The sequence below is a fragment of the Eubalaena glacialis genome, chromosome 1 (assembly GCF_028564815.1).
Source record: "Eubalaena glacialis isolate mEubGla1 chromosome 1, mEubGla1.1.hap2.+ XY, whole genome shotgun sequence".
Lineage (NCBI taxonomy): Eukaryota > Metazoa > Chordata > Mammalia > Artiodactyla > Balaenidae > Eubalaena > Eubalaena glacialis.
In genome coordinates, this window is record NC_083716.1 from 201,074,042 (window position 1) to 201,098,224 (window position 24,183).

At 36.9% G+C, this 24,183-nt stretch overlaps 1 protein-coding gene across 1 annotated transcript in view; it reads right to left on the minus strand.

Annotated features, from left to right (window-relative positions):
• DNAH7 (dynein axonemal heavy chain 7) overlaps positions 1 to 24,183 on the minus strand; it is a 246,777-nt gene that overhangs the window by 91,425 nt on the left and 131,169 nt on the right. The window contains exons 35-43 of the mRNA XM_061203571.1: positions 23,387 to 23,611; positions 20,604 to 20,801; positions 18,433 to 18,588; positions 17,544 to 17,712; positions 15,338 to 15,464; positions 13,901 to 14,120; positions 7,080 to 7,952; positions 4,848 to 5,077; positions 1,666 to 1,996 (exon numbers count right to left, since the gene is read on the minus strand). Coding sequence (XP_061059554.1) covers positions 1,666 to 1,996; positions 4,848 to 5,077; positions 7,080 to 7,952; positions 13,901 to 14,120; positions 15,338 to 15,464; positions 17,544 to 17,712; positions 18,433 to 18,588; positions 20,604 to 20,801; positions 23,387 to 23,611 — 2,529 coding nt within the window. The remainder of the gene's footprint in view (positions 1 to 1,665; positions 1,997 to 4,847; positions 5,078 to 7,079; positions 7,953 to 13,900; positions 14,121 to 15,337; positions 15,465 to 17,543; positions 17,713 to 18,432; positions 18,589 to 20,603; positions 20,802 to 23,386; positions 23,612 to 24,183) is intronic.

Below are 24,183 nucleotides of genomic sequence, written 5' to 3' on the forward strand. Positions count from 1 at the left end.
GAGTTTTGTTGCTTCTGAAAAGCTATAAAAGTCATAGATGCAAACAGAAAAACACAGAGAAATTATACATATGAATGTCTCTTATAAACCAATTATATATAGTTAGCTCCTGTAAACATTTTCCTTTATATTCCTCTATATCTTTTTCATATGTATATGCTATAAACCAGTGTATATGTTGTATTTTAACCAATGAATCATAGTATACTTAACATACACGCTGTTTAAAAATCTGTTCTATTTCAACAACAATACATAGCGAATATCTGCTCATGCTAGTAAACACATCATTTTTAATGGCTGCATAGATAGCCTTCCAATGCACAGATAAGAACCATAATTCTAATACCCTATCTGTGCCTTTTCCTCTTTTTTACTATTACAATTGCCATATTGAATTAAACTCTTAATGTCTTTTATTTTTTTTAAAGCTTTTGACAAATATTGACAAACTGCCCTCCAGAAAGCAGAAGGGTGCCTGCTGTTTTACTACATACACCCTTAGCAACACTGGTAGGCATTCTGACAGGCCAAAGAAATTTTATTTTGATCTGTATTTCTTTAAATACAAATGAGGTATGATATGTTTATTGACATTTTGTATTCATATGTTTATTGACTATTTGTATTTCCTCCTTTGTGAATTAGTACTTCTTTATACCATTTACTATCTTATCTTAGAGCTTGTTATTGATTTGTAAGAGCTTTTCACATAGAAGCATATTAATATCTTGTTTACCATAGAGTTGAAAAGTTTTTCCTCAGTGTTTCTAAATTTCTGTCCATGGTGTTTATATCAAACAAAATGTGTTGGCTTTTAGGTACTAAAATTCAGTACTTTAAAAAATTTTTATTATTTATGAAAAATACAAAAGAGAGCATATACATTACGAACAATATTGCTTAGTGTTTTTTTGTTCCTGATTTCTTATACCAAAGAAATCCTAGGTTCTAGTTTACATTCCAAGATTATTAACATCTGACCTACATTTTCTACCATTTTTATAGTAATATAACTATTTATATTTAAACTTCAATCTGAAATCTATTTTGGAGTAAGGTGTGACGAAAGGATCTAACACTTTCTCCCTTACCTAACCCAAACGTTTAGCCAAGATTCCCAACACTATTTATTTTTTAAAATTCATCTTTATCTTTCTTAATTGAAATGTTCACTTTTACACCTTAATAAACTTCAAAGCTTAGACATGCTATTATAAAATATAACATTATAAGCCATATTATGTATCACAAAAAACAACTGACAAACATTGACATAACACTTTATCATATATACTGTAAGGTGTATTCCAATTACAAGTGTCTAAATATGAAATAGGTGCACATAGCATCAAAATATGTACTTGGGTCTTACACCCCTGTTGATTAAAGTTGTTCTGCAAAGTTCCTGAAATAACAGTTGTTGTATGGTTGTTTAGAACATTTGGAAGCTTGCTTCTTTTTCAAAATTGTCTTAGTCATGCATGTACATTTCTTTTTTTCCAGGAGAATGAGGGAATCTTTTTGCCAATTTGAAAATGATTTCAATCGCATTAAATGTGGAGACTAATTTGGAAAGACAGACTAGATTGTAGCACACAATATTAAGTACTTTCTTAAGCTATGATGATGCGTCTCCCAGCAAGCCTGTGGCTGTGCTCTTACCTGTGCAGTCAGAGTGTCAAGGGCAGCTAGAGCTGACTCTAATATGGGCAAGGCCCCTGCCAGGTCAGCGTCACATTCATCTTTGATGGCTTTGGCAGCCATAGCTTGTTCATTTGCTATTGTTTCATCAGCTTTCACTATTTTTTCAGTTTTGGCAACTTCTACAGACTCCCTCTCAATGATCATCATCATTTCATCAACCTCTTTGCTAGCAACTTTTAATTGAGGATGTAGAGCCTCTAACTCGAATTGCATTGTGGCTACTTGAGATGCAGCAGAATCTAGTTTATCCAAACCCACTTCGTACCTCTTTTTCATTTTCATTACTTCACTGAAAGCAAAGATAAAACAAGGTTAGCTGTCAGGCTCTAGCTCCTCCTTCAAGGAAAAAACTTAAGTGTTCTTGAGCTTTTCAGGCTTTTTCAAGGCATAACTAAAGAAGTGGACCTACTGTATAGCACGGGGAACTATATTCAGTATCTTGTAAATAACCTATAATGGAAGAGAATCTGAAAAGTTATAAATATATATAACTGAATCGCTTTGCTTAAAACCTGAAACTGACACAACATTGTAAATCAGGTATACTTCAATTTTTAAAAAGTGGTTTGAAAGATTTTCACATATATTAACAATTTTGTGAAAAATATAAACTCTAGAACTCTAGATTGTGTGCAATTAAAAGTAGACAGTATGTCTTGGGATTTTTTGTATTTCCAGTACCTGACACAATATCTAGGCATATAACAAATTCAAAAGATAAATACACTAAGTATAAGGCAAGGAACCTCCTATACCAAGATGAATGATGTGCCTCTACAATTAGTCACCTTGGGAAGTTTATTCCAACAACATTATTGTTCCTTAAAATCTTTTTATAATCAGTTATTTTAAATAGACTTCAGTGCCCAAAATATACTATTTTGAATGCTGCCAAAAGTAGCATATAATTTTAAGATGTGTTAAGTATCTTGAAATAGGAATTTTTAAATTTAAGATAAAAGTGGCCAATAGAGAATAAAGCTCAACACTTTTTTGGTGCGAAATTATTATACGGTAATAATAATTGATTCAAAATAATGTAATATTTTAAGATACTTTAAATTTTTTATCTGCATTCATATGTGTTCTAGAGATAATTATACATTATGAGTAGAGAAAACTCTCCTTTATAATTTGTTTCATTTTAAATATTTGAGATGCCATAATGTCTCAAAGTAAAAGGTGACACATTTTAGAAATTCTCTTCAAAAAGTTGGTTGGAGTAGGTAACGAACCAACCTGATAATTGTCTAAAGGTGGAAGCGCACTCTTCAACTGAGTGCTTAACTGGCTTGAGCTGGAAAACTGAAAAGGCTGTCATAGGAAAAAAAAAAACATTACAAGTCAGGACATGCTACACTTTTGGCATTTGTGATTCCCTCCGAGCAAAACCTGTTACAGCAATGGGAACTGAGGAGACTGGAAAGAGGATACCATATTATCTGTGAGTTTGGTTTCAGTGGAACCCTTGTGGAGCAAGCACTGGAAAGGTCTCACTCCTGCCAACATGAAGCAGTTTCAGTGTGGTGGTTCATCCCACGTGATGCTTGGCTGGCTAAAACACTGGCTTCTTGGCAGGGAACCTGATAACTTGCTTCTAGGTTACAGTACTACCTGGCTATAAGGAGATCTAAAGACTTTAGCTATTAAGGGAAGAATAACTACAGGGTGGGAATTCTAGTTGAGGTAAAGGAGAACATTTTTAAAAAGAGGAAAGTTGAAAGGCCAACAAGAATATCTAAAAATGCCTAGATAACTATTACTTTCAACCTTTCTCTAAGCTTGTATCTCACTTTTATAATCTTTCTTCCAGTTAGGATGGCCTTAAATACTGTGAGCATATAATCAAACAGAAAGATGAGTGATACCCCCAAATTAATCAGACTCTCCAAGTGGTTTTGATCTCCCTGGATGGGAAAATATGGGGGGAGAAAAGCAAGATTCCATTAGGTTAAAGATCCTAAGATCTACATGGAAAGAAATAATAAAATGACAGCCAAAGAAATAGTAAAATTCAGCTAAGTCATGTAGCAGCCTTGTGTAGGACTTGCAGATTTCACTAGGTAGATGGAAAAAATACTATTGGTATGATTCAACACGGGGTGTGTGCCATGATGAATAGGAAAGCTATGACACTCCTGCTGTGGAAGGCATTACAAGAGTCACTATAAATACGGCTAAGGAGTTTCCCACCAGTATCTAGGTAGCATCTTGGACAATACGAGAAAAGGTACTTCAAAATGCCTGAGATAGTGAGTTAGCCATAGGAAGATTTAGAATGAACTACAGTTAATATGCAAAAACTAAACTTACTATTTTTTTGTCAAGGAATCTGTGCACATTTGGTGTTTTAAGTATTTTTTTAATATTTAAAAGAATTTGGTCTATTAGATGAACAGATCAGCCTTGTACTCCAATATAAGTTATGTAATTGATCAACAGAGCTAATTTGTGCCTTGAAGTAAAAAAATCTCATTAAGTTTTTAGACAATAGTCAAACACTGAAAAGGACTTAAGGCTTATCATATGTATAAGTTTAACTTACTAGATTTTAGAAATTATTTAAGTACCTGGGAAAGTTTAGTTTGTTAAATCAGACTTCAAGAGGGAAATAAAAATATTAAAAATTACAAATGCAATATAAAAAATTGCTTAAATTCGTATAAGTTTAGTGATGTTTGTATTGATGTTTTCAAATAAGAGTTTACTTAAAGAAGGAAAGCTGGTTATGTATATTGAGTGGCTGTCTCTGGGTTTCAGCTGTTCAATACCTAAAGAGAAGGTTTATTTATTATCTAATTACTTATTAAAGAAAAATTACTCACTAGTGTTGTTTACCCAATAGCATTGTCAAAGTATCCTGGAGCCTTACCACAGCTCTGAGTGGCACACCTTCATTCCTTAAACAGGTATGATTATGCATTTATCATGTGCTGGGCAATGCATCTGCACAAAAGAATAAGCCCTGCTCCCTACCCTAAGAATGTCTGTGGAGTAAATCATTTAATGATGTAACAAAACTCACAGTATATACATATATGAAATAAATCTCTACCACATCATTGCTATGTCATTTTTGTCCACACAAATGTTTTAAAAACCACCATAGCTTACTTTGAAATAAGAAATTTTGTTTTTACCTCCTTTTCTTTTCCAACAACAGTCTGAAGGTAGAGATTAATTCAAGATAAGAGGTAGGAGTCACATAATTGTATCTTTGAAGTTCAACATAGAAGGATGTCGATAAATCTACAGTAGAAGTGTGAAAGCTTTTACACAACTCAATACAGCCATCTCGTATTTCCTCTGACACTTCAATGTCTTCCAAGAAGCGGGAGGCAACTGCCTGTAGTGCATCTTCAGGCCAGGACTGAATTTAAGATAAATGCTTTAGCACATGATCCAATTTACTGACAGGAGTTTGTTATTACTGCGGTCCTTCACGGATGGTGGAAATGCAGGGGAAAACATGAGGGATGGGGTGGGACAGACACTCATGAGGAACTTCCCCCAAGTACTTGACCCCTTAGGACAGGGAGCCAGTGACTAATGTGTGCAATATTAACCCTTCATGGTTTGTTCAGGGGTTAGAGAAATTGGACATGAGTATTGTAGGAGCAAGGAAGAAAAAAGGAACTAAATTTATAGAATGTCTATCTTTGTGCGCATTCTACTATTATTATCTCATTTAATTCTCCCAACAATTCTCCGAGGTAAATGTTACTATCCTTTCCCCTAAACTCCAGAATTAGATCAACAAATACCTCTTTGATTTCTCTTATAACCATCTCAAACTCAACAAGTCTAAAACACGGTTCTTATCTCCCCCAAAATAGCTGCAGTCCTCCCCAACTTAGTCAACATCTCCACCATACACCCAGTTGCTCAAGCCAAAGTCATCCTTGATCCCTCTCCTCTTCCTCAATCCTACATCTATCCCAAAAGCAAGTCCTATGGGCACCATCCCTAAAACAGCTTCCAAATCTTTTCCATTCTTTCTATACCCACAACCATCATCACAGTTCAACTCTCTGTTACCATCTTCCTGGAATTTTCCAACAGTGTCCTAACTGGTCTCCCTGCTTCTGTGCTCTATGCAGCTGCCAGAGTGATCTTATCAAAGGCAAATTAGCTCTTTTCATACTCTCAATTCACAATCTTTCAAAGACTTCCCAGCACATTCAAAATAAAATCCAAAGCCCAACTTGTAAATCTCTACCTGATCTGGCACTTCCCACCTTTCTGACCTCAGCTCTATGACTTCCCCCTCAGTTACTGTGCCCTTGTCACCCTGATTTTCTCTCACGCCGTTCATTCCTTCTATGCAGCTCCTTGTCTTCATTAATTTATTCTCTCTTACCAGATCCTCTCAGAACTGGCACTTTTTGTCCTTCATCTTTCCTCGTAAAGGTCACTGATTCAGAAAACATACATGCTACCCTGTATGATGAATTATTTTTCACTAATTTGCAAGTAAGTAAGCAAACTCAAGGAAAGCAGAAGCCTAGTCTATTTCATTTTCCTATTCACCTCCAGCTTTAGGATAAGACCTGCTACAAAGCAAGAGTTCAATAAATAAGTTTTTCGTGAAATAATTAATCTTAGCAGGAAATGGAGGAACAAAGGGGCTATGTAAATTCCCCAAGGTCAAAAATTCTTATGTGTTAGATCTCACTTACAGGATCTCTGCCACAGCTTGCAAACTTCCTACCCCACCCCCTTGTCTGCTCTGCACTTCCTGATACTGAAATTTACTAGAAAAAGTGGTCGCTGGGGCTTTCTTCCTTTTGACGTCCTGTTGGGTTTGCTAATGGAAAGAGACTGGAAAAAAAAAGAGGTAGAGGCATTTCTACCCCTCTTCCTTTCTAGCAGAAGCTGAGCTCTAGGTTTTGGGTTCCTGTTCTTATCAGACATTCCTACTTCCACAGCTCCAAGTTCCAGTAACACTTTTTCCTCCCTATTCCCTTTTTTACCCAGCTGTAGTAACATCTTCTTGCTACACTCCACCACTTCCTGTCTGACCATCCCTCTCAAGTTCCTTTAATCCTGCCTACACCTCTATGAACAGTCCCTTCATTCAACTTTCCTCAGTGAGGCCTTCCAGGGTGCTCTCTGTTCCCTGTCAGGAACCTGACTGATACACAACTTTATCCTAAAACTTTCTACAATAAATTGATGTCAATGACTGTATATACTAGCAGTAAGAAGTTTTTCTATTATAATGATTTTTGAATTATAATTTCATAAAATACATTATCATTGATCAGAAAATTCTGCTAAGCTACAATTTGGTGGGGGGCTCTAAAATAAGTCATGCTCATGATGGAGATTCAATATTTCTAGAAGTCTATCTAAAATTTACATGACAATACCTGAAACCAGTCAATGGTACAGCAGTTAACAAGAGCAGGGAACTTTCTAAGACGAATCCGAAATGCATCTCCAATGGGACTCATGGCAAGGACAACATGCAGTTGGTTGCGGCAGCGATCAATAAACATGTTGAAAAGAGCTATGGGGCTTCCGTCAGTTTGTTTGGTTTTATCCCGTTGGCGATCTAAATGACGCATCTTATCACATATCTCCTGCTTCTCATCCAATGCAAAGAGATTCGGAACCTCCCCAGCATTTAGTAGATTGTTGACATCTTCTAGAAATGACTCCTTTTTAATCTGAGTATCTGTAAACAGGAAGACACCCTGCATCTCCCCTTCTGCACATTTCCTTAAGATCACTTTTAAGTCTTCATGCCACTCAGAATTACCATAGCCCTTGGAGATTTCAACCTGGAAAACTGAAGAATCAGCCATGTGGGCAGCTAATCTGGTGACAGACTGCCTTCCACTCCCTCCAACACCAACCAGAAGAGCATGGCTGCGAGGCTGCTTCAGGATCCTGGAAATTCGGCTGATGTGCTCTATGGCAAATCGGAATAAGACAAGGTTCAGGGTTTTTTTGCTCATATTGTTGTATTCTTCTAGGTGAGCTTCTACTATCACCCGGAGAGCATCTACATCTGCAACTTCTCTGTAGTTGGTATCCTCTCTCTTGGGATCATGGAAATCACAAAACATTAAGCTGCGTAAGTCATCTTCTTCCACCACTCCATCATTATCAAAATCCAAACTTTGAAAAAGCTCATGAAAATTTTCATGCATATATTTTTTCAAGATTTCTTGAATGTAGTTGATCAGCCAACTTCTGTCTGCATTATCCAGAAGGCGATCGTAATACACTCTAAGGACCTGTATAATAATTAAAAAGCAGCTTTAAGAACTGATTCTTCTATTTTTTTAGTTTCATTTCTGTGCTCATCTCAAGTAATATAAAAAGTGCTCTCAAGAAATTTCTATGGGTTTTATTAAAAGCATATCCAAACGAGGACTGGCTCATAATAATATTCACTTTAAATATTAATTTTAACCATATATATTTGGAATAATACAGAGTTACACTGTTATCAATAAATAAAGGTAAATTGGGGGAACTGAAGTAGATTATAGATATGCAAAGAGCATTAAGGACTAGAGAAGGGAAAAAAAGACTAGAGAAGGTAAGTGACTGCATTTGCTGCTCACTCAGATATAGATAACATAGCTGGGCACTGGTATCCAGGGTTTTGCAACTCCCTTGAAGTGATCTTTTCCTTTTCTCAGCCAGATAACATCTTGAAAATTGTTGTCAAATCAATAGATATTATATATATATTTTTTTATAAAAGTACATTTTCTAGATAAAGAGGGAATGTCTTAGGTGGAGGGCAAGTTTGTCTTATTTTTGTTGTAAGTAATTGCAGAGGGCAATCTACTAAAATAAAACTCTGCTTATCTGCACATGTTGTGGGACTGCAAAAAGTAGTTAATCAGGCTTGCTACATAAAGTAACTATTTCCTCAGAGTGGTAGGAATGTCCCTTGGTTGCAGTCTGTTTTGGACTGAACTATGTTCCCCCGCATATTCGTATGTTGAAGGCCTAACCCTCTTAACGTGACTGTATTTGGAGAGAGATCTATTAAGAAGGTAATTAAGGTTAAATGAGCTCATATGGGTGGAGTCCTAATCCTATCGCACTGCTGTCCTTACAAGGAAAGGAAGCGACACCAGAGCTCTCGCTCTTTCCCTGCAGACACACAGAAGACAGGCCGTGTGAGGACATAGGGAGGCCCTCTGTGAGCCAGGAAGAGAGCCTTCACCAGAAACCCACACTGACGGCAACTTGATTTTGTATTTTTGGCCTCCAGAGGTATGAGAAAATAAATTTCTGTTGTTTAAGCCACTCAGTCTGTGGTATTTTTGTTATGGCAGCACTAGTAGACTAATACACACGATAACAAGCAATGCATATTCTTGTCAGCAAACTTTCTAACATTAAACCTGTCTGCATCAGCTTCTTCACCTTATAAAATGGAAGTAGTAATACCTGACTCACAAATCTCACAGATGCATGGCAAAAATGAAATGACAGCAAATGTGAAAACACTACAGAACTGAGAAATGTAATTATTACAAACTGCCTTGGAATCAGCCTAATTGTGTTCAAGAGTAATGATTTTAGTGTTTTCACTGCTGTCTGGTTGACATAATAGTGTCATCCCTTTTTCTAACATCAGTAGCTACACAAATGGTATGACTGAAGCCTCCCACTTACTCCCCACCCCCAGTTGAAAAGCTATTTCTCTATGGGACAGTTGAGTTTCCCAACATATGCCAATAGTCACTTCCTTGGATTGAGATACCGAAGACCTCCTCCTTCTTATGAGAAAAAGGAAACTAAGACAACCTCACATATTGGGCATCAGTGTCTAAGCATGAATCAAGTATATTGTTATCTAGCTGCAATTTAGCAAGAACCTAAGGCAGTGTTTCTCAGAGACTGTCAACACACATGAATCTAGGGCCCAACTCTGGACCTGCTGACTTAAAAGCTTTGAGGATAGAGACTGGGAAGATTTTTTTTTTTCTTTTTAAAAATTTCCTTACACGAGGTACAAAAATCTTAAGTGTACATACAACTCCAGGAATTTTTACACATATTTACACCCAGGTGACCACCACCAAGATCAAGATACAGAACATTCTCAACACCTTAGCAAGCTCCCTCACTCTCACTTCTGCTGATAACTGCCCTCCTCTCTTCCGTACAGGGGACTATTATTCCATTGCCACCCCTTATATTTTTAAAAGTTGACACATAAAATTTTCCATTATAAATCTAAATCTTTGCAGGGGAAGTAATTTCTGGCATATTTATATTGTATTTGTGCTTTGAATTCATTTGCCTCAAAGTCTTGATTACAAATTGCTTTAACTGGTACATAATTTACATATCATAAAATTCACTCTTTTAAAGCATACGATTCAATGGTTTTTGTAGAATAGTCACATAGTTGTGCAGTCATCACCACCATCTAACTCTGGATCTTTTTCATCACCCCAAAAAGAAACCCTGTACCCATCAGCAGTCACTTATTATTATCCCCACCCCATATGCCGCCACAGCCCCTGGCAACCAGTAATCTCCTTTCTGTCACTATGGATTTGCTTATTCTGGACATTTCATATAAATGGGAAAATATTATATGTGGCCTTTTGTGTCTAGCTTCTTTCACTTAGTGTAATGTTTTCTAGGTTCATCCATGTTGTAGCGTGTATCAGTATTTCTTTTTACGGCTGGATAGAGTTCCACTGTGTGTATACACACACACACACACACCACATTTTGTTTGTCTATTTATCAGCTAATGTATATTTGAGTTGTTTCCACTTTTGGCTATTATGAATACTTCTGCTAACACTCATGTACAAGTTTTTGTGTATACCTATGTTTTCACTTCTCTTGGGTATATAGCTAGGAGTGGAATTTCTGGGTCATATGGTAAGTCTATGTTTAACATTTTGAGGAACTACCAAACTGTTTTCCAAAGCAGCTGCACCATATAACATTCCCACAAGCGATGTAATTATCCAGTTGTTGTTTTTTTTTTTTTAAATTACAGCCATCCTATTGGGTGTTAAGGGGTACTTCACTGTGATCTTGATTTGTATTTCCCTAATTACTAGTGATGTTAATTCAACATTGTTTCATGTACCTATTGGCCATTTGTATATCGTCTTTGGAGAAATGTCTATTCAAATCCTCTCTCCACTTTTAAATTAGGTTATTCGTCTTTCACTATTGCTTTGTAATAGTTCTTTATGTATTCTGGATATTAGACGCTCATGGGATACATGATTTGCAAATATTTTCTTCCATTCTATGGGTTGTCTTTTCACTTTCTAGATAGTGTCTTTTGAAACATGAACATTTTTAACTTTGATGAAACCCAATTTATCTATTTTTTCTTGGGTTGCTTGTGCTGAGTCTCTATATTTAACAAGCAAACCAGATGTTAGGCACATTAACGATTGAGAGCAATGCAGAAACCAAAGGGAATGCAAAATAGTAAGCCAGTTTTATATCTCAAAAATCATTTAGTGAAATTATATTGGGTTGTCTAGTTTGGTAAAAGTGTGTGGAGAGGAAACAGTCACCTAAAGTAGCGAAATCTTTTTGAGTAAACAGAAATAACGCGCAAGTTAAGAGTGTTAAGCTCAATCACCTTATATTTTTTGAGATGGTGAGAACAATGTGCCTAGCACCGTGCTCAGCACTGTGGACAAATCAGTGAGGGAAAAAAATCCTCTGCCCTCAGGAGCTGGCATGCCACCTGCCGGACAAGAAACATAACAAATGAACTGTACAGCATGTTAGAAGGTGATACATGCTATGGGACTGCTACGGAAAGAAGAAGAATAGAGCAAGTCAAGCAAGGCTGGAACTGCTAGTGGGATGTCAGGCTGCAGCACTAATTAGGGTGGTCGTTGTGCCTCACAGAGGAGGAGAGATTTGATCAAAGGCAGTAGGGAGCCAGCCCAGAGGGTCAACACCTGGGGGGAGAGCATTCCAGGCAGAAAAAAGCCAGGAGGCCTGTGTTGTGGGTGAACGAAGGTGAGAGCAGGAGGTAACCTGAAAAAACTGGGGAAAGGTACACGTACAAGGTCTTATGGACCGCTGGACTTTTATTCCAAATTCCTCCCCACGAAGTCAGGTGCCATTTCAAGGTTTTGAGCCAAGGACTTAAACTCATGACACTATATGAATATGAACTGGTCATTAAAAATGAAGAGTTATATTGTGAACCTTATTAAATGCTCAAAGAGCTCAACAGCCATTGTCAAAACTCAGTAATCTGACATCTGAGGCAGGACAGGATCTGAAAAAGGCTAAAAAAATTTAACTGTACATACCACAAATATACAACAGCAAATAGGAACTGCTCTCATGATTGGAAGAAAGCAAAGCATTATAATCCCACGTGACGAAGCATGTTATGGATAGTAAGATGCCTTCTTTCTTCCCTTTATGCACTCATTTGACAATATTTCTTGAGTGCTTGTCATGTATCAGGCATTGCGGAAAGCAGTGAATAAATAAAGCTGCTGCTCTCATAAAGCTTCTATTCTAGTAGAGACAGTAAGTAAGCAAAAATACAGACGGGGTCAAGTGACACTCAGTGTTATGAAGAATAAAGCGAGACAAGGGATAAAGAGCTATAGCGCGTAGAGATGGTCTAAGATGAGCCTCTATGGTAAGGGGATATTTGAGCTGAGATCTTAAGGAGGTAAGCAGGCAAGCCATGTGGATAATTGGAGGAGTGTCCTAGATAGAAGGAATATCAAGGGCAAAGTTCCTGAGGTGGAGGATGCGAGATGCTTCCTAGAGGAAGATTTGGCCCGTGACCAAATGCTGTCTTAGGTAATGTGTTCCTTCAGTGAAGTCAATGACATCCTCCCCTCTCGCCACTCTCCCTCTATACCTTTCAGCACATTTCTGTCACTCACGTGGCCTACCAGGCTGACAGCCTGTGTTCATGTCCCAGAATATGGATCCCACTCAGGCAATTAAGTGACCTACAGTGGAATCTGCAGATCATACTTTTCCAAAGAGTCACTTTTAGGGACCTTGCTGTGGCCGAAATTTCTGAGTGGAATGGACCTTCACTTGGGCATATATTTGAATGTGTGAGGATATAAAAGTTCAAACTGTAGATCTAAAAAGCCTACAAAGATCGAATTTTGTAAAGCCTTTTTGAAATTTATGTCTCTGTAACACATGGTTTTAACATAGCAGTACATTTCCATTTTCTAGATTTCCTAACTACATTAATTAAAATTAAAATAACCATGTTAGTTAGTTATATATTAAAAAGAGAAAATTTTCCTCCCACTTTCCCATATTCATTGCCTATTTTAAAACTATTAAACCTCTTTTTGTTTTTTTTTTTGGCTGCGTTGGGTCTTCGTTGTTATGCACGGGCTTTCTCTAGTTCGGATGAGCGGGGGCTACTCTTGGTTGCGGTGCGTGGTCTTCTCATTGCGGTGTTTTCTCTTGTTGCAGAGCACAGGCTCTAGGCGTGCAGGCTTCAGTAGCTGCAGCACGTGGGCTCAGCAGTTGTGACTCGCGGGCTCTAGAGCGCAGCCTCAGTAGTCGTGGCGCACGGGCCTAGTTGCTCTGCAGCATGTGGGATCTTCCCGGACCAGGGCTCGAACCCATGTCCCCTGAATTGGCAGGCAGATTCTTAACCACTGTGCCACCAGGGAAGTCCCTGAACTATTATTTTTGATGCATTATTTTTTGTATTCTTTTTTCTCTCTCTCCTGCCCTTCCTCTACAAGTTTTTACAAGAAAATGTTCACCCATATATCTCTTCCCAAAGAGAAATATATTTTTATATAGTTTCTATGCTCTCAAATCTAGTTTACTTTGTAGTTCTTTTGGCATCTAATATCACTACTAGTAAGTAATGAACATAAATACATTCACTTCTAATGAAAACAAAAGTGTTCCATCTCAAAATTATTTGAAGTCAAACTAACAAGGATTAAGTCACTTAAAGGAGGCCAAGAATGATACCTACTTTGAAATAGCCTATAAATCAACAGAAGTTCCTGAAAATGAGAGATAAGGCATCTTAAATGTCATAAAACATATTAGCATAAAGTATTTTTAGAAATTATCTTGACCATTGGCCTTCAGAATGCCAAATAGTGGAATCCATTTATTTAAATTGCTGAATACTTCTTTTTACACAGTTGTTGGCATGGTAAAATCTTTGTTTCCTGCATCATCATATATCAGTAACATGGAGATTTACCTCATGAACCCAAAGACGTTTAATCACTTCTTTGGTCTCTGCTGTTTCTGGTCTTGACAAACACACACCCTGAATGACACGGGAGAAATCTCGGAGGTTGAACAGGTAGTGAGATTTGGCTGGAGTAGGCAAGAGATTCTTCATTGCTTCTTTATACAGAGTCATCGTACCATTTACAATTTGTGTGGTCAAATCTAGAAAATTGTCTGGAAATTTATAACTTAAAAAATTTTTTTAAGTAAAAAGAAAGAAAAACGTTAGCAAATACAGAACTATGATACATAAATGATATTTAGTATGACTAGCATGAATTTTTTCTTATGATTAAATCAATTGATTTTGTTTACAAAATTACCATTTCTTGTTATAATAATAGAATTTTTACTTCTTTTAAAGCTACTTTCCATTCATTATTTTATTTTATGTTCTAAGGAACTCCATGAGTAAGCAGGACGAATTTAATGAACTTAAGACTACTGACAGAAAAGCCAGCCAAGGAACCCATATTATGTAACTTAAACCCAGCATCCACTAAACGATGCTTCCTAACCTCTTTCACTCCCTGGCATTCTTAATTGCATAGAGATAGAATCCCTGAAGAACACTGGTGAAATGGGTATTTTCAGAGAAAGGGAAGGGAGAAAATAAAAACACAGAAAAAAATAAGGAAAAGGGAACAAGAAAAAGGAGAGTAAAAAGAAAGTAAAATGAACAGTGAGCCAGGATTTTTTTTCTAAGGGCAAAAGGAATGATTAGGGTAGAAAGAACATGGGGAAAGAATATCCATTTGAAAAAATTGGCTCTATTTCACTTCTGGCTTGACAAGGAGTCCTCCATCATCACTGGAGAGGGCAAGGAATGACAATTTCCTGAGAACGATGTCCACATCAGGGAGCCAAGATTTGCACTGCTCAGGTCCACTTGGCTCCCCGACCTCCAAGTATCTTGTGGAGAAGTGCTGAGTGTCCAGAGCTAGGGAGCAACACTTCCCCAGGGTACAGGCTCCAAGGTTATACTCAAACCTGGACATGGACACCCCTGGGGAACTCAAGAGTTTTACTACTGGGTGTCAAAGTCACAGGATAAACCTGGCAATCTTTCCAGCATTAATTGAACTATGTGGCAAAAATTCAAAATATTGATCATTCCAACATGGACATATTATACTGCGGGAGGCAAAATGTGTATGGATTTTTAGGTTAAAATCCAAGACTTCAGAAAAATAAAGGAAAAAGAGAAAGATACTGCAGCCCCTTTGTGTTATGTTCCCATACCTGGAGATGGAAGCAAAGGAGGGAAGCAATGTTACCTGTTATCTTCTTCCGTGTCTAAAGGTGCTTTTGTGGAAAAGTTTGAGAAGTACTACTTGTACTGACACGTTCCCCAAAGATTTCACACCCCCCCAACGAAAAAACAAACACACCTTCAATTACCTACCAGGTTTTTAAATGCCAGGTTAAGATTCTAGAGAAGATTGTAAACATGGATTTATCACTAAACTCATTGATTGTTATAATATTGAAATGTCGCATGTATCGAGGAGTTACTGGATTTCGACCACCACCTAAATATTAAAAAGGATAACCCTTAACAGTGTTACTCGTATATACCAGAGTATTTTCTCTACACTTTACAGCATAAAACAACACGCAAGATGGACAAATTCACAGCACACAGAGAAGAGTAATCGATTATTTGGATAACCTTGACCTCAGAACAGTCTTCTCCTCAACCCCAAGGTGTTGTTTCCTAGTTCAATGATCTGAATAAGTTCAACTAATTAGATATAATCTTGGTCAGGTCTATTTACCAAAGGAAATTCGACCAGACAGAAAGAACCAATGGCCACCTTCTCCATGACTCATACATAGCCCAAAGCAGTAAACCGTCAAACATTCTCATTGCAATACAATATTAAGATACAATATTATACAATGTTAATATAATATTGTATGCAGTATTAACATAACCCTGGTGATTCTCACTGACCATACTTCAGGGTCCTTCCCACATGGCTGAAATTCAGCATGACCTTGGCATACAGCCTCATTCTTCCCCCACATCTTGAAATAAATTTCCTAGGACTAGTCTATGTGGTTCACATGGCCACTTTACTGGCTGCCTGTAATTTTAAAAACTGGGGGATTATCTCATTTTCACAAAATACTGATTACATTTTCAAATATGAAGTTTTAGTAACAGACTTAGAATGTAACATCATTTTACAAAATTGATTGATATTATCATCTTTACATGTATAGACAAAATGCATTTTCTCTTTAAAGGGATTCTATCATGAAATCTTTGGTAAAGAAGTGGTGTTAAATGTGCATGATACCTTTATATTGCTTAAAAATATGTAAGTTCATGTTTTATGTTTGTTTTAAACCAGGTAAATCTGTATTTTGCTTCTACCACTATTATACTGTGCTGATTCTGAAAACATGAATAATGTGTGAAAGCATATAACTAGTTGTCTATAGATCAAAACAGTTATGTATCTCTATGTATTTAGAAGCTTATAATAAACACTGATTTACCTGGGCAAGTTTAAGGAGATGGTAAAAGGGCTGCAGAAGGAAAGGTAAGAGATCATATACCCAGCTCTATCTTCAACCCTTCCTCCCAGAGAACGCTCAGAAATGGTGGTCTTTTTAGAAAATGGGGTCCAAGAGGAAAAGACACCTCATGGATTTAGCCTGCTCCTCTGTCCAGTCCTTGAAGAGGCCAGGAAAGTGGACACTTAGTACAAATGACTGCTGGGTAGTGGGGGAGAGGCAAAGTGGAGCTAAAGTCTGGGACCCAGGAGCAATAGAATTAAAAAAAAAAAAAAAGAGGGGAGGAAAAAAAGCATTCAAAGTGGCCCAGGGAGTGTACTGAGAGCAATTACTGACTCAGAGCAAACTGTCTGCATTATAGGTCAGATAAAGGTCAGATGGTTCAGAGGCAAATACCAGAGAGATTCCCTGAAGACATGGTACATCAAGAAGGGGAATTTTTAAAAATATAGAATACCAGCTTGAGTTCAGGAAAAGAACAGTTAAAAATGTCCAGTTAGTTGAATCAAGCTGTTTCAGATATTCTAGAATAAAAAATTTCCCCTACATAGAGATCTCTTTGAGTTTACAAATTTCCCCTGAAAAGTGTAAAGGATCTCTAAGAGTTAATTCTTTTGGCCATCTCCTACTCAAATTCCCCCTCAACAGTCTGTCTAAATGCAGAGACTCACTAAAATGGGAATTGATTGGGGTAGAGGAAAGGTGACTTCTGAAGCAGGGATGTTTCATACAGTTGAAACTTTAAGGAATGAAACAGAGGAAAATGAGCTTCCCCAGGGGGATCTGGGTTCTCAGGGGATCTAGGACCTCAGAATGCAGGAACAGGAAATGGAAAGCAAAGTCCCAAAAGGTGGAAGAAAAAGGATTTGGAAGAGCTGTTTGGTTTGGGGAGAATGACTCCAGCAAGGCAACCCACTCTGCAGTGTTGATCATTGTGGTCACTCTGTTAGGTCACAATGTACAGACATAGAAAATATATACACAAAACATTGTGACCCAAGTTGTCCGATTTCTCTTTCTTTCTCCTGCCCTTTATATATAGCCAGAGTGATTTTCAATCTTAATCACAAACTCAGAAAACGTACCTGGAGGTCCCATAGCACACATGATTTGAATGTCCACTAGTTTAATCACAGAACAATCTTTTAGGTCATACCAATTCCAGTGATCTAACCATTGTCTAAGTAACTCGATAGGAGGTTGAGCCCCATACACCTCCCGAGCGGGCATGTTGACATCATCTACAAAGACAACCTGACAATGAAAGGAGAAGAGGGATTGGAAAATATTAACATCTTAATATAGTGTCCTATGGTGCAAACAATGTTCAGGCAAAGAATCAGATTATCTTCTTGTGAGGTACATATGTGAGAAGTGATGGTTTCTTTTCACATCAGGAATATCCCTTAGCATCCATGTTACCAAGGAACAGGGAGACAGTCTTATTACTAACCTTTATAGTTAAGAGTTTAGAACCTATTAATCCTCTCATGCAACTTGTTTCTCAGTATTCCTTCTCTTTTTTCCTTGTACAACTTCAGTACATTAAAATAAATGAGAAAGGTATGATTTTAAAATGATTATAACCTCTGAGTGATGACAGTAAGGTTGGGAAGGGTATTCTTGGTAGAGGAAAAGTCAATTGATAGCTTGGTTGCTTAAAGGCCGAGAGAGCAAGCAGCAAAGACTCCGCTGAGTAAAAATGTTAATGAGAGAATTAGGAAGGTAGGTAATTTCCCAGATGTATATTCTACTTCGAATTCAAATGGCAACTGCTTGTTTTTAATGTCAAGTTGGCTGATGCACATACAAATCTGAACACACTTTTAAGAAAACTTAACCAAAATCTGTGATAAAAAAACTGTACAAAAAGACATCCAGTACCAGTATATCTGGCTTCCTCATTCTGAACGTCACAATGCCCATGAATAGGACCATTGCTGTACTATACGTATAGAAACAGAGAGTAATTACCATTTTCTTGCCCAAAGGAGGACCAAAAACTCCCTTTCTTCTTTTGTCCAGTTTTGACATGATAATATTCTGAGTTTGAGCTGCTGTAGTTTGTGCTGAGAAGTTAATCAGCAGAGGCTTGTATATATCTTTACTGAGGTGATTTAAAAGAAAATTCTGTGTAACAGGAAATAATGAGCCATAGTTGCAATTATGTTTTGACATTTCAAAATAACCACTAAGCATCATTGTTGACACACTTGAATTTAACCTTAGAGTGTCATAATGTAAAAAGAGATGGAATCAACAGAAATAACAGTTACCAAGTCAATGGAGTGTGTCTATTTGCCCAGGCCTTCTGGACACGTGGCTTCTCTGATTTCTAAAACCACCATGCAGAGTACACATTCCTGCTTAACATGAAGTCATAGGGACTTAGGGGTTAAGAAACGTGCTTAAGGTCTCAGAGATGACACAAGAATTTAAACTGCCATCTGTCTCTCTCCAGATCAATGTTCTCTGTAATATAGCTTATTAGCTTTCCACTTTTATCAAGTTATCTGACTGTAAGTTAGGAAGCTTACATAATATAATTTGTACTTTCAAAATGGAATTCACTGGAAAGCAGGTAAAATTACAATGATTCTTAACCAAGATGTTTTCTACAAATCATCTTGTAGAATAATAATGGAATAGGAAAATATTTATAATAACTTAAGTAGAAAAAAGCAGATTACAAAATAAGATGCAAAGTATGTTCCCAATTTTGTGAAAAGTAATTTTTTTGGCCTGGGCAGTTTATTACCTGGGCTGAATTTGATGGGGGTACAAATGACAAAGGCTTTATTTTTCTCCACCCACTGCCTTGAACCATGTCAAGTCTCCATTCCCTAACTCTTGATAATATCTTAGATAAATCCTTTAGCTTTCTGTACACTTTGTTATTTTTTTAAAAAAATCCAGTCCAACTCAACACCTTGATTTAAAATCTCAGTCTAAACATCTTCCCTCCCCACTCTTGGATATTTCTTGATACATACAGCATTTAGTATGATAAAGGTGACATTTCAATCTGTTGGGAAAGAGATTCTTCAATAAATAATACCAGGACAATTATTCCACTATATAACCAAATATATTCCAAAGGATTAAAGGATTGGATTAAAATATAAAATCAATAAAGAACTAGAAACAGGTACTGTCACAACTGGGAGAATGTGAATTGACTGGAAAACTGCAATGGGGGAGGGGCCACCGATAGCTCCTTCTTTCTCCTCCACCTGCCTTCCCTATCTTCTTCTTGCCCACGGTTGGGTAGCGGGCAGAGCTGGAGGAAGAGAGGCAAAATTCCCACTTCACTGGTGTCACTGTGGTTCTCTCTTGGCTAATGCTATCTTGCCTGCTGTCATGGCAAGCTTCCAAATGTTTGCTCTCTGAGAAGACCAGATGTGCAGGTTCCTTACTTCCAAGGGATATTCACATTGCACAGTTCCCTGACCTAAGGGGACTAATGGAGTTCCCTCACTGCTGTGGGCAGTCATATGGAATGGAGTCCCAGGAAGGCTCAAGTCCAGTTACCTTCCACACTGTCCAACTGACCCGGGGGAAACTTGCACTTACTTGCCATGCCAAAGGCTGGAGGTGCTACTCATTAATAGTTCCAGCCAGCTTTCTCCTTTCAGAAATCTGAAACTAGAGGCAAGAACTGGTCTTTGATCAGTATGACCCCCTAAACACAAGGGAACAAGGATTTATAATGCTGCTGAGATTTGGGGCATATCTGTTACAGCAGCTAGCATTTTCTTAACTAACACACGATAGGTGTGATTCCAGGAATCATTAAAGAAAATCAGTCTTATTACAATGTAGTAATTGTTTACATATTTGATAATTTAGAAAATTAAATATCAACCAAAACACCCTTTTTAAGGGAGATAAAATTCTTCATCCTGTGTAAGCTATTTTCACTAAAATACCTTTAAAATGGACAATAATTTAGTGATATAAAGTAGCATAATATCTTTAATCAACTTTCAAACATAAATAGGCAATTACTCAAAAATTCTCTGTGGCTCCAACACTGAGATACGTAAGTATTTAAAAAACATTGCCTACCAGTTCAGGTAGTTTAAAAAATAATTTTCTTAGGACTATCATGCACATTTTATCAGGTAGATTTCTACAATACTTACAATAATGTAAACACTCTTTCCAGTTCCTGTTGGTCCTACAAATATTGAAGGCTTTTGATGGGTGGTCAACAATTCCATTAGTGCAGAGTATCGAACTGTGTCCAGAGTTGGTACAATGATTTCATTAAACATCACATCCTTAGGAATTGGAGGAGCTTCTGCCAACTTCTTTACCCATGGTTCCCATTTTCCTATTCCCTGTTTACAATAAATATCCAAATAGTGAATGTCATGTTGTAAAATACTTTTAGATGGCACTCCTGTGCCATTGCAGAAAAGATGAACGATCAAGACAACAATCCTTGATATTTATGCATTTGTTTTTATCCTTTAAAACTCTTCACTCTAATTTTTTTAAGTTACATTTTGTGTTAAATTAAGGAGAAATTGGGCTTTTATATGAATAAAAATGAAATGGCAATGTTGTGATACTTTTGATGTCCTGAAACCACTGATTATATCAACCCAAAGATCAGTTATTTTGGCCAATTGTTAGATTCTTTAATGGCATTGAGAAAACTGGTCTAATCAATGTGTTAAAGAGTAAAGAATTTTATTCAATACCTGTTCACACAGAAACTGTTCATATAGAAAAATTTTCTACATAGAACATCAGCTGCATATTGTGGGACTTTTATAATGATACTTACAACATCAGCTTTTTATTTCAAGCAAGATTTCTCTTTCTTTTTTAAAAACATTTTTATTGGGGTAGAGTTGATTTTGACTGTTGTGTTAGTTTCTGCTGTACAGTAAAGTGAATCAGTTATATATATACATATATCCACTCTTTCTTAGATTTTTTTCCCCCATATAGGTTATTACAGAGTATTGAGTAGAGTTTCCTGTGCTATACAGTAGGTCCTTATCAGTTATCTATTTTATTTATAGTACTGTCTCTTTTTAATTATAGTAAAAAACACATAAAATTTACCTTCAACCATTTTTAAGTGTATAGCTCAGTAGTGTTAACTATATTCATGTTGGTGTGCAACAGATATCCAGAACAGATGAGATTTCTTAATATGAGATTATTACTATGAATTAACATCACACTGTATCTTTTCATCCAATTAGCTTATGAACTAAAATTTTAATTTGCTAAGGCAGTGTCTATAACAAAAATTTTCAAAAATATCACTTTAACTCTCTCTCCTTAGAAAAACACCACTGCCCTCTTCATTCTTGCAAAATCCAATTTAAGCTCCTGGCCTTTCGAAGCATATTAGAATTTAGACCCATTCTTCCTTCACACCTTCTTCATGTTCCCCAAAACCCAGCCTCACTGATGGGCCTACCAGTTACAAAAATGCCCTGTGTCCCTGGACTTTGACATATAAGACTCTTCTGTCCTACAGTATACATGACACTCTTCTGAAGAGGTTAGGAACTCACAGAGGGCAGCACTGTGCTTTATTCATTTTTGTATCTTCTGGCAGTGCTGTGCACATAGTAGAGAATTTGAGGAGGCTGAATTTACATCAGTCTAAAAATAGTATTGCAAAGAAATTCCTAGAACTTTCTAAAACTGATGAAGAAATAATGCTCTTTTGATACTCTTGATAATCTTTTCTAACATGGATATTTTGCCACCTGTGGGGAAGGAAAAATTAAGAATCAGAAATCCTGGAACAGATAGTCATTTAGAGATTGTGTGATCCTGAGAAAAATCACAAAATATCTCTGAGCCTCAATTCCCTCAATGGTAAAATTTGAAAAAGAATCCTACCTTTTCCATTTCACTGAGATGCTGGGAAACAAAATAGAAGTGATTGTGGAAAAGCTTAATAAACTGCAAAGTGCTCTGAAAATGTAGGGTATTGTTAGTCATTTGAAGTAAAATTAGCAAAGATATCTTGTGGCTGGCAGGGTGAAGAGTCTCTTCTGAGGTGAGGTTGGCAATACATTGTCAAGAGCCATAAAAATTTAAAAAATGATACAGTAATTCCTTTTCTAGGAACCTATCTTAAAGAAATAATCAGATATGTGCGCAATGACTTGTGCACAAGAATATTCACAAAAGCATTAAAACTAAAACAACAGAAACACTTCAATGTCCAAGACTACGAAACGCAATGGATCATGGTCCATCCAAATGGTAGATTATAGGGAGGTTTTAGAAAAATAAGTTTATTAAAGAAATATCAGTGAGACAGAGAGTTGTTTTCTTTATTAAGGGAGGAAGGAGGATATACAACTACCCAGTGAGGATATGGTGTGATCCCAATCTCACTTAAATCTGCATATATTTAAATAATATGTATACCAAAACTTTGTCCTCATTTACAGTACTTATGGGAGCTGTTACACAAAAACAAACAAGTGAACAAACACCACCCAGGTTGTATTGTCCAATCTGTTTGGGAAGGGCTGAATTCCTAACCACCCAGCGGCGGTCCTGCAGGACCTCTTAGCCTGTGATGTGCTAACATGCACCATGAACCTCCCAGAGGTGTGTCCTTGAGCAGTACTCGCCTGGTGCTGGACTGGATGCCCTAATGTGTGATTTTTTTGCAATGAGTACAACTGGCCCAACAAGTATTATTATTTATCTCATTTTATCAATGAGAAAAACAAGGTTCAGGGAGAGTAAAGAACTAGTCCAAGGCTATATGGCAGACCCAGGTGTGCCTGACTTCACAACCAGCATGCCTTCCTCTACTCCATGCTGTCTCCTAAGGTAAACAGTGGTGACAAGGTGGCCACAGAGCCTTTATGTGCTGTGTGTCTCCAAGGAGACTCTGCCTGGTTGGCAGGTACAACTCTTGCTTCAGAACTCTTACCTCAGTGACAAACTGATAATCATAAATTGTTCCTTTTTCAGGAAATGGAACAGTTAGTGCTTTTGAAGATGTTTGCTCAGTACCACTCAGTAATTTAAACCTATTTCGAGTTATTTCTGAAATTGGGCCTTCCATTAGTTCTCGAAGAATCTTATTAAATTTCAACCGATCATCATCTTTACAAGAAGCACCAATGGACCAGATCAATGAAAACAGAAAAATGCCCTGAATTGGAGAGATGAGAAGATAAGAGTGCATTAAAGAATAACTTTAATCTATTCTTGAAGCTTAAATCATATCAGCCAGATTAATATCTTTGAAAGGAAATGAATAAACTGATATATGGTAGTAGGTTATCTCAGGACTTTGTAATAATTAGTTTTTTTCTATCAAATTACATGTCTTATAAAATCTTACTATCAGAGAAGATAATACAATGCAAAGTATAAATTCTAGGCATAGTAAAACCTTAGAATGATTAGTCTGGTAAATCAGGTGATAATTTAAGTATGTGGCTGAACTTTGTTATTAAAAAGAACACTGAGATAACTTTTTATTAAAGTACAAAAGCATATTTTAATAAAGAATAATCAACCCACTATATATATTTATTAAATGTAAATTTTGATGCAGTGTTTTTTAAAAAGTAGCACAAATTCATATACTTTTATTTACCTGTTGTAATAAATACCTGAGCATTGACTGTATAATTAGAACTGCTAACCTGCAAGCTTTCTTACCAGACTTAGGCAGAGGGAACAGGGGAGACAAGAAGACACACCACTCAAATGAGAAAG